The sequence below is a fragment of the Danio aesculapii genome, chromosome 10 (assembly GCF_903798145.1).
Source record: "Danio aesculapii chromosome 10, fDanAes4.1, whole genome shotgun sequence".
NCBI classification, from domain to species: Eukaryota; Metazoa; Chordata; class Actinopteri; order Cypriniformes; family Danionidae; genus Danio; species Danio aesculapii.
Window position 1 is genome coordinate 44,068,265 of NC_079444.1, and position 10,606 is coordinate 44,078,870.

General features: G+C 40.4%; 1 protein-coding gene across 2 annotated transcripts in view; it reads right to left on the reverse strand.

The window, feature by feature from the left end:
- Window positions 1–1,293: 1,293 nt before the first annotated feature.
- septin5b (septin 5b) overlaps window positions 1,294–10,606 on the reverse strand; it is a 32,808-nt gene continuing 23,495 nt past the window's right edge. The window contains exons 8-11 of one of the 2 annotated variants that reach the window (XM_056466901.1): window positions 9,337–9,433; window positions 7,294–7,429; window positions 7,116–7,218; window positions 1,294–4,210 (exon numbers count right to left, since the gene is read on the reverse strand). In XM_056466901.1, coding sequence (XP_056322876.1) covers window positions 4,148–4,210; window positions 7,116–7,218; window positions 7,294–7,429; window positions 9,337–9,433 — 399 coding nt within the window. In that variant the 3' untranslated portion in view covers window positions 1,294–4,147. Of the gene's footprint in view, window positions 4,211–7,115; window positions 7,222–7,293; window positions 7,430–9,336; window positions 9,434–10,606 lie in introns of both variants that reach the window. The other variant, XM_056466900.1, reaches the window with a different exon arrangement.

Here is a 10,606-nt window from a genome sequence, read left to right on the forward strand (position 1 = left end):
ACGAGAACAGCAGGCATGAATGGCACCCGCTAGAGAAATTTGAGATCTAATAAAAAGTGTACACAGTAGCCTCTGGTGGATTTATGTGAGAACAGTAGGCGCGAATGGCACCCGCTAGAGAAATTTGAGATTTTAAAAAGTGTACACAGCAGCCTCTGGTGGATTTACATAAGAACAGCAGGCGTGAATGGCACCCGCGAGAGAAATTTGTGATCTGAAAAAGCGTACACAGCAACCTCTGGTGGATTTACATGAGAACAGCAGGCGCGAACCTGCGGGGAGAAATTTGAGATCAGAAAAAGCGTACACAGCGGCCTCTGGTGGATTACACGAGAACAGCAGGCATGAATGGTACCCGTTAGAGAAATTTGAGATCTAATAAAAAGTGTACACAGTGGCCTCTGGTGAATTTACGCGAGAACAGCAGGCGCGAATGGCACCCGCTAGAGAAATTAGAGATTGAAAAAGCTTACACAGTGACCTCTGGTGGATTTACATGAGAACAGCAGGCGTGAATGGCACCCGCAAGAGAAATTTGAGATCTGAAAAAGCGTACACAGCGGCCTCTGGTGGATTTATTGGAGAGCAGCAGGCATGAATGGCACCCGTTAGAGAAATTTGAGATCTGAAAAAGAGTACACAGCGGCCTCTGGTGGATTTACGTGAAAACAGCAGGCGTGAATTGCACCAGCGAAAGAAATTTGAGATTTTAAAAAGCGTACACAGCAACCTCTGGTGGATTTAAGCGAGAACAGCAGGCGCGAACCTGCGGGGAGAAATTTGAGATCAGAAAAAGCGTACACAGCGGCCTCTGGTGGATTACACGAGAACAGCAGGCATAAATGGCACCCGTTAGAGAAATTTAAGATCTAATAAAAAGTGTACACAGTGGCCTCTGGTGGATTTACGCGAGAACAGCAGGCGTGAATGGCACCCGCGAGAGAAATTTGAGATTTTAAAAAGCGCACACAGCGGCCTGTACAAAAACAAAACTAAAACAAAACTTCGCGAAAACAAAAACGGCAAAAACACATAGCTCCTGGGATGTATTTGGCGCTCTGCAGAAATGTATATGGGGGTACATTTTCAGAATGAGCCTGGGTTGGATATATTTGGTGTTTTAGAGCTGTAAAGGTTTAGTAAAAATCCATTTAAAAATGTTCTTTACAGGCCTTTAATTTACTGTATAGAAATGTTGGATTCAATAGTTTCATTAGATTATTAAATTGTTCTTCATGTTATAAAAAAAAAAAGATTTCTTGAAGAACTTTTAAAGGTTATTTTGGCATCGCTGTGAGAAAAAACCTCTTTGTTTCTTTATTTTTAAGAGTTTATTATTAACGTGACTTGTAAAAACTTGCAAAAACACATATTGGAACAATCAGTCAAATAATCAGTGAAACTCTCTTGCCTGCACAGATATAAGTTAATAAACAGATGAAAAATAACATTTAATATGTTAAAATGTATATTATAACACTGGAAAGTTTTCACAAAACACTTCTCAGCTGTGTAAACCTCGTTCAAAATGGGATGATTTTGTCGCTGTAGCTTGTAGAAAATCACTCAGATATTTGGTTTCCACCCAGTGCTTTTGTTTTAAGCAAATCGGCACACATTTGCACATAATATATTAAAAAAACAGGATATAAACAGCTCACAAAAACTGCAAACAAACAAAAAATGAAGCAACATTTGCCAGGTCTGCTGTGAATAAAGCAGTCGTTGCCGTGGAAACAGTCATACAGCATCACATGGACTGTACAAAGTGTGAAAACCAGCTATAATCACTAAATGTTTGAACAGTACTAAATATTTCAACTTAAAGCCTGGTTTTATATTTCAGGCAGGAGTGACCCTGTGAACCGCAGTGCTCAACACATGCATTCATCTGTCTATTAAGTGTCAAAGGGCACCTATTATGCAGAAATCACTTTCATAAGGGGTTTAAATACAGTTGTGTGTCAGCAGTGTGTGAATATAATCAGCTTTTAATAGTGAACATCAATAAATTGTATTGTTTATAATCAGACTTGATTAAAACAGTCTGCAGAAACACTTTCATTGACATTTTCTATTTGTATGATGTCATCAGAGGGGGAAAGCCCCGCCCACTAGTGCTCATCTCTCCCTCATTAGCATAGGACATTAGTCTTGTTTTTGAATCTGCCACTATGCTGACACATAAGCATTTGTAGCATTGAAAAAGAGCTCAATCTCATTTAAATTTAAAGCGACAGTCACCAAAACGCCACAATTAGGATCAAAGCCTAAAAGGGTCCGTTTCAGAGAGCTAGAGAACATTATGTGTGGGCTATTTTGAGCTCAAACTTCACACACACTAGGGAGATTTTATTTATCTTTTAAAAAGAGGCATAATAGGTCCACTTTAAAGTACAATTCTCACTATTAAACCATTAATTATTACTTCGCCTCAAACTACTAATGTGGTGCTTATTAGTTATTAAGGTGGTTGTTTGTACGGTTTTAAGGATGCAGAATAAGATCATGCAGAATGTGTGCTTTGTAAGTACTAATAACAGCTAATTTCTTAATTCTAGGCATGTAATAAGGCTTAAAGGGATAGTTCACCAAAAAAATCTATATTCTGTCATGAATTGAGAGGTCTTTTTTGTTCTGTTGAAAACAAAATAAGATATTCTTGAGGACGTTGGAAGCAGATGTCCATAAAAACAAATATTATGGAAGTCAATGGTTACCGGTTTCATTCTTCAAAAAAAAGGCTATGAATTTAATCTCATATTTTTCTCAAATTATTATAAAAAAAAATATTATTTCATATTTCGACTTTATTCTTGAATTATGTCAATTATTCTTAAAATATTTTGACTTTATTCCTGTAATATTTTGACATTTTTATTGTAATATTTTGGCTTTGTGGTGGCACAGTGGCTTAGTGGTTAGCACTGTGCCCTTACAGCAAGAAGGTCGCTGGTTCGAGTCCCGGCTATGTCAGTTGGCATTTCTGTGTGGAGTTTGCATGTTCTCCTCTGATTGCTCCGGTTTCCCCCACAGTCCAAACACATGCGCTATAGGAGAATTGATGAACTAAATTAGCCATAGTGTATGAGTGTGTGTGTGTGTGTGTGTGTGTGTGTGTGTGTGTGTGTGTGTGTGTGAATGAGCGTGTATGGGTGTTTCCCAGTACTGGGTTGCAGCTGGAAGGGCATCCACTGTGTAAAACATATGCTGGAATAGTTCACGGTTCATTCCGCTGTGGCGACCCCTGATAAATAAGGAACTAAGGTGAAGGAAAATGAATGAATGAGTGAATGAAAGTCAATAAGTTACCGGTTTTCAAAATTCTTCAAAAGAGCCTATCAAGTTAATCTCAAATTGCCACGACTTTTTCTCAAAATAATTTATTCTGGAATTATTTTAATTATTCACTTTATTTTAGTAATTTTCCAACTTTATTCCCATAATATTTTGACTATATTCACATAACATTTTGACTTTATTCTGATAATATTTTGACTTTGTTCTCATAATATTTCAAATTGTTTAGGCTTATTCTTGAAATATTAGGATTTTAATCTCAATATTTTGATGCTATTTTCATAATATTTTGACATTATTTTCGTAATACTTCAACTTTATTCGCATACAATTTTGACTTTATTTATCATACTATGTAAACTTATTCTCATAACATTTTGACCACATAATATTTCAATTTTTTCTCGTAATATTTAGACTTTCTTCTCAAAATATTGAGGCTTTAGTCTCTTAATATCCGATTTTTGTAAAATAATACTTATTTAATGTTTCAGCTGCACATTGTGAATGTATATGAAGACGTGTTTGGTAATAAAACTCCTAAATGTGTAATTATGCCAACTTCTGCAAATGCATCTGCAATATAGAAGAAACTTAAATATACAATAAATTATGCGACAAAATGATTGACAAGTTTGTAACTAAGCAACAGAATGCTTTGGGGTAAACAAATGATGACCAAATTGTCATTTTTTGGGTGAACTGTCCCTTTAAGAGTGAGAACTGGTCCTTAAACTAAAGTGTTAGCGAACATACAGTACAAGCGCATGTGTTTGTTTTCTCCTCCACATCCTTAAGTGTGTGTTGAAGTGTTGAGTGTCTGCTTGTGGTAAAAGGGTGTGTGTTTTCACAGGTCTTGTTCGTGCATCTGCTGTTGCATCTTCTGAAGCATCTCTTGCATCCTCCGCAACTGTCAAAATCAACAAACAATTAGTTAGGTTCAGTATTTAGCATGACAGATGATTATAAAACACTTTTACCGGAAGCATTTTTTTCAACCATGCATCTCCATTTTTTGTGATACTTTTATTATATCACTTCTAATTTGGAATTGAACTTGACTTGATGAGACTTTGATTTTTGATGGTTTTGTTTTATGAAGACTTCATATGCAAAAACAGAAAACCACCAATTTTAGATTTTTTTTCAGAAATCTAGTTTTTTTGCAAAACACTAGAAGCTCTATTTTAACGATCTAGGTGCAAAGTCTAAAGCGCATGACACAAAAACAATTTTAAGGACGGATAAATATGCTCTGCACCTCGGTGCATGGTCTAACAGGGTTGAGCTTTTTCTCTTAATGAGTTCTGGGTGTGTTTTGAGCATAACATGCATTAAACCAATCAGAGTCTTGTCTCACATTTCCTTTAAGAGTCAGTTGCTATTTACATGGCGACTTTGTAAGTGTAAAAACTGAACGCTTCACTAGCGAGAAAACAGTTAAACAGAGCATCTGCAGCGCGAGGATAAAGAACGAGCCTCCCCAATTCAGCCTCTTTACTTTCTCTTTGCTTTTACTCCTTTACTTTGGTAAAGGAAACAGAGGAAACTCACTCCACTGAACACATCCATTAGCCCACATATTTAATTTCATTTGTTAAGCACAAAGATTTGTGTCTAAACTATTTCTAAATTCAGTTCTAATCTCCAGCAAAGGAATAAATGAACAATAATAATGAAGTGTGGTCAAAACACTGAGTTATATCCAACCACACGTCCTGTTCTGATGCCCCATATGGTGATGCAGACGTCTCCAAAACCAACAGCTGGACAAATCTACACTTGTGTTTATTAAAACTAATATAAATCTGCAGATAATCAATAACACTGCTAATAATAATAACATTATACAGATGCAGATCGTCATGAATAAACTGAAAAAGCCCCCCGAGGTGAAGAAGGCATGGAGGCAGTGGTGTTTATATTGATGTAGAAAATCATCATTTCTGGATCATTTTAATCCTTTAATTGTTTTCATCTGTAAAGATATTTGTGTGTTGCTGATCATCCTGTGTGTATTCAGCAGTGTGTAAGCGTTTGGACCTGCGTAGACGCATAACTAACACGCTCTGCTGGACTTTAGAGCAGCTTTATTTTATTTATTTACTTTTAATAACTATTTTTTAGGGTTTTTAATTTGGATAGGATAGTGGAGGTTACAGACAGGAAAGTATTAGGAGCAGAGAGAGGTAAAGGGTCGGCAAATGACCTCGAGCCGGAAATCGAACTCGGGTCGCCGTGAGCATCATGTGCTATATGTCGGCGCACTTAACCACTAGGCTATTGGCGCCGACTTAGAGCAGCTTTTAGTTGGTCAATGGCGTGGTCTATTTCAGTTCCTCAAAATAGCAATGTGTCAACAATGTGCCGTAACACACCTCCTTTATAGACCAGCACACCCATGAGTCCACAAATTGGCGCAAATGGATTTGCTACGGTAATTAAACAACGTTGCGCAAAACATAAAAATTACTGTTGCGCTGGTTTGGAAATATCAACAAATCGCACCATAGACGTTTCGGCCTTATTGCGCCGGGTGTATGATAGGGCCCAAAATCTAAAAACATGATTTTAAGAGTACACACTTAGCTGATGATTGATAATAAAGCTTATTTGGAATGCTGCCCCAGGAGAGAGCCCTGAGATCAGAATATTCTTGAGCCCGGGGCTCCCTCCCGTTTGAAGGGCGAGAGGAGAGTTTGAGCTCAGGTATGTCTCGAGAACTCCGCTACTTGTGAACTGCTGAGATGTATCTGACTAAGAGTTGCCTAAGGATGCTATTTTGAAGTAGTCCATTTACTTATGGTGTATGTCTTTGGACGGTGGGAGAACCCGGGGAACACCCACGCGAACACGGGGAGAAAATGCCGCATAGAAACGCTGACCCGCTCGGAGAGGGCCAAACCAGTGGCGTTCTTGCTGTGAGGCAACAGTGCTACCCACTGGCCCACCTTGCCGCCCTATCAGAGAAAGGGAGAAGCAGTGGCATAGCACAAAATGCGTGAGGAGTGCTCGTAAAACCGAAAAGTGGAGACGGGCGTTTACGGCGATCGCGAACTGAAGAGTGGGGGGAGGGGGTGTAACTGCTCGTAAAACCTAACAATTGGTCCTTAAACTAAAGTTTGACGGTGATCGCGAACTGAAGAGCGGGAGCGCAAAGTGAGGAGTGGAGAGTGGTAGAGGCAGGGGGGCGGAGAACACACGGGGCCTCCTAATCACGCGGGGTCCGCCACGCCACTGGGGAGGAGTAGGGGTGGAAGGGGGGATTCTTCAAGACGAAGATGACTGGAGTAGAAAGCTCTGGTAATTTATAGTGTGTCAGTATTCATCTGATTTGTGCAAATATACGGAGCTAATGCGGTACCAGCTGTGGTCAATCATAAGCACGTGATCCTCAAGAAATTAGTTTATAAACAAACCACACTTCTGAAAACTATTAAAAAGCTCCAGTTTTAGTTATTTTCATAAATGAAGCAAAATAAACTGCCAATAGGGTCAGCTAAATAATCCAACGTCAAAATGAAAGTCAATATTATTTTGCTGACCTCATTGGCTGATTATTTTGCTTGTTTGTTTAAGGAAAAACTCACTTCATTTTGACTAATTGTTTCTGAAAGCAAGAGCATATTTTTTGCTTGTCTAGTAAATGCTTCTTGATTTTAGAATCTTTGGATATTTGAACTATAAACAAGACAAAAAAGTAAGAAACAAAAGCATTTTTTTGCAGTGTGACAGGCAAGGGATTAAACAAATAAATCAACTATAATAAACACTGCAGATAAAAATGAAGAGTAAATATATCTGAAGCAGCTGACCTCCTCATCCTTCATCTTGATCAGTTTCTCTGTTTCTACATCAGGGGTGGACAGAGGCAGGATCGGTATGGGACTCTCCACACGATTATCCTGCGTCAGTTTGCTGCTTAACACAGAAATCAAATCATGAGCGATGATCGTTTTCTGATATATTTACTGCGGTATCTGAGAAGTTTACCTGGTCATCTGCTGAATGCACTGCGCTCTGTAGTTCTCGTAGTGAGCGTCGCATGTGATGTCCTTCAGGTCGTGCATGTGTGAGCGAATCAACATGTTCCTCAGCTTGACGAAATCACAATGAGACTGGTTCTCCACTGTGGCAGAAATACAATATAGTTGTCACAGTCACCAAGTAGTGCCCACCAGACAAACTAGAGGGCACTCTACACATCACATCTGCCACTGAACTGGACTACATATCCCATAATATCCCGCAGTTACACAGCAGTTTCAGGTCTCCTCCTGGTTAACACACACACCGATGAAGATAAGGACTGATTTATGGACTATTTATACACCACACACTGATGTCTGTGCTGAGTCTTGTTGTCCTATAGTGAGCATTTCAAAGAGTTTTCCCTGTTGTTCCTAGCCGTGGTTTTGAGCCTTGTTTGTTTACTGTTTATGTTTGCTTTGCTTCCTACCTTGACCATTTGCCGGATATATTATCTACATGCTACTGTCTGTCCCTGTTTGAACCTTGCCTGCCTGACGATTCTATTAAAAGCTTCATTTGGATCCTACCCTTGTTGTCCACCATCATTACAATAGTGTAGTTATAGTTCATTATGTTTCTCTTTCAAAGACGCAAATTAGACTTAAGCCTCATTCACACTAGTAGCAACTTTGCCTGTCGCCCTGACTAGCGATTAAAGTCACTAGTGGGCATTTCCACCTTTAGGTTGCTTAGGTAATGTTCATGATAATATTCACTGACATGAATGAGATATTCCAAAATGCACTTAAAAATGGGTGGATGGAAATATAGCTACTGATATTTTTGGTTGGTTGACATGAGGTTGATAATCTGAAATATGCTGTAAAAGGTACTGTCGGTGCACATATTATTATAAGCACAGAGTTTGGCCCAATCTCAATTCTATTTTTTTACCCGTTCCCCTTGAAACTGAGTGTGAAGGGGAAGGGCTTCAAATTTAACCCTAAGAAATCGGACACCACAACACCTGCACACGTCATCATATGTCATAGCGATCTCTTGCTTCATATGAGATCAGAGGATCACGACTGCTGTAGTTATTCCAGTTGTGTTATTTTTTGGTATTTATCTTCAGGAAATCACTGAAGGCAACGATATTATGTTATCATAACAATACCCTGCTGAAAAATTCAGCTTAAACCAGCCTAGGCTGGTTGGCTGGTTTTAGCTGGTCAACCAGCCTGGTTTTAGAGGGGTGTTGGCCATTTCCAGGCTGGTTTCCACCATTTCCAGCTTGGTCTTAGCTGGTCAGGCTGGGTGATGACCAGCTAAAACCAGCTTGACCAGCCTAGCCAGGCTGGGAGCCCAGCCAAAACCAGCTATGTTCAGCTTAAACAGGCTGGTCAGGCTGGTTTTGGCTGGATTTAGCTGGTCATTTTCCAGCCTGACCAGCTAAGACCAGGCTGGAAATGTCTGGAAACCAGCCTGGAAATGGCCAAAACCCCTCAAAAACCAGGCTGGTCAACCAGCTAAAACCAGCCAACCAGCCAAGGCTGGTTTAAGCTGGATTTTTCAGCAGGGTATAATGTGACAATAAGATCGTAATTGTACTGTGAATTTACACAGTGGCCATATTCATCTAAACACATGAAAACAACATTAACATTATAGCAGACGCTGTAAAAAGCTAGACACTAGATTTTTCTGACAGGGTATTCCAGTGTCATCGAGTGTCAGAACGTTGTGGGACTGCTGTACAGGAGTTATGATTATGGATTATAGATTGCCATTGTGTCTGGTGTATTGTGGATAATTTTCGTACCCCTTGGTTTTGAGTGTGGTCCTGAAAAATTTCATTTTTATGGGGTATCTAGCCCTTCCCCTTAGCCCTATGCCTTCAAGCTAAAGAAAATTGGGACACGCCTACCCCTTCAAGTGAATGTGCAAAGCGAGGGGTAAGGGGAAGGGGAAGGGCTAGATAACCCTTGAAACTGAAATCTTTCAGTAGAATTGAGATTGGGCCTTTGTCTCCTGCTCTTTGGTAAAGTGTAAATCTGCACTGACCTTCCACGATGCCCCATGGGTAAAGTCTCCCTCTCACCCGCTGACCTTTGACCTCCACTATAGTGTTGCTCCCAATCACAGCAAATGGAGTACTTTCCTGAAATACACAGATAAAACTTCCAGAATTATGCATAAATTATTCATATAAGGATTGGGGAATGAATCCGAAAGGCCTGGTTTCAGAGCACAGTATTTCATTAGTATGGTGCAGGGCCTGCTTTTGCAGCCAAGACAGCAGTTGGTCTAGGGCAGGGGTGGGCAAACTCGGTCCTGGAGGGCCGGTCTCCTGCACAGTTTAGCTCCAACTCTGATCAAACACACCTGCTTATAGGTAATTAGGGATCTTGGAGACACTGATTAGCATGTTCAGGTGTTTGATTAGAGTTGAAGCTAAACTATGCAGGACACCGGCCCTCCAGGACCGAGTTTGCTCACCCCTGGTCTAGGGAATGACAGACACAAGTCCTGCACAGCGGCCAGATTGATTTTGAGCCATTCTTCTAGCAGAATAGTGTCCAGGACACTACGTGATGCTGGTGGAGGAAAACCTTTCCTGGCTCGCTTTTCCAAAACACCCCAAAGTGGCTCAATAATATTTGGTTCTGGGTACTGTGCAGGCCATGGGAGATGTTCAACTTAACTTTCATGTACATGTACATCAAACCACTCTACTGTCACCACCAGTCTTGCTGTGTGTATTGGTGCATTATCATCCTGATACACACCACCGTCTTCAGGACACAATGTTTAACCCATTGGGTCACATGGTCCTCCAGAATGCTTTGGTAGTCATTGGCAGTGATCCAGCGCCCATCTAGTACAAGTATTGCCAAGAGATAGCCAAGTATTGTACAAGTATAGCCAAGAGAATGCCATGATATTGAGGCCAAACAATCACTGATCAACCCCCATGCTTCCCTCTGGGTATCAGCAGTTAGGGTGGGACACTTCTTTGGGGCTTCTCCACACCGTAACTCTCCCGGATGTGGGAAAGACAGTGAAGATGGACTCATCACAGAACAATACATGTTTCACATTGTGCACAGCCCAAGATCTTCACTGCTGGCACCATTGAAACAAACGTTTGGCATTGGCACAAGTGAGCAAAGGTTTGGCTATAGCAGCCGGTCATGTTTATTCACCCTGTGGAGCTCAAAATGAATAGTTTTGGTGGAAACAGGAAAGTTGAGCTGCACATTTAATTCTGCAGTGGTTTTGTGTGTTTTGAATCCAATCAGGGTTAGGAGCCGGACATCCCTTTCAGACAGCT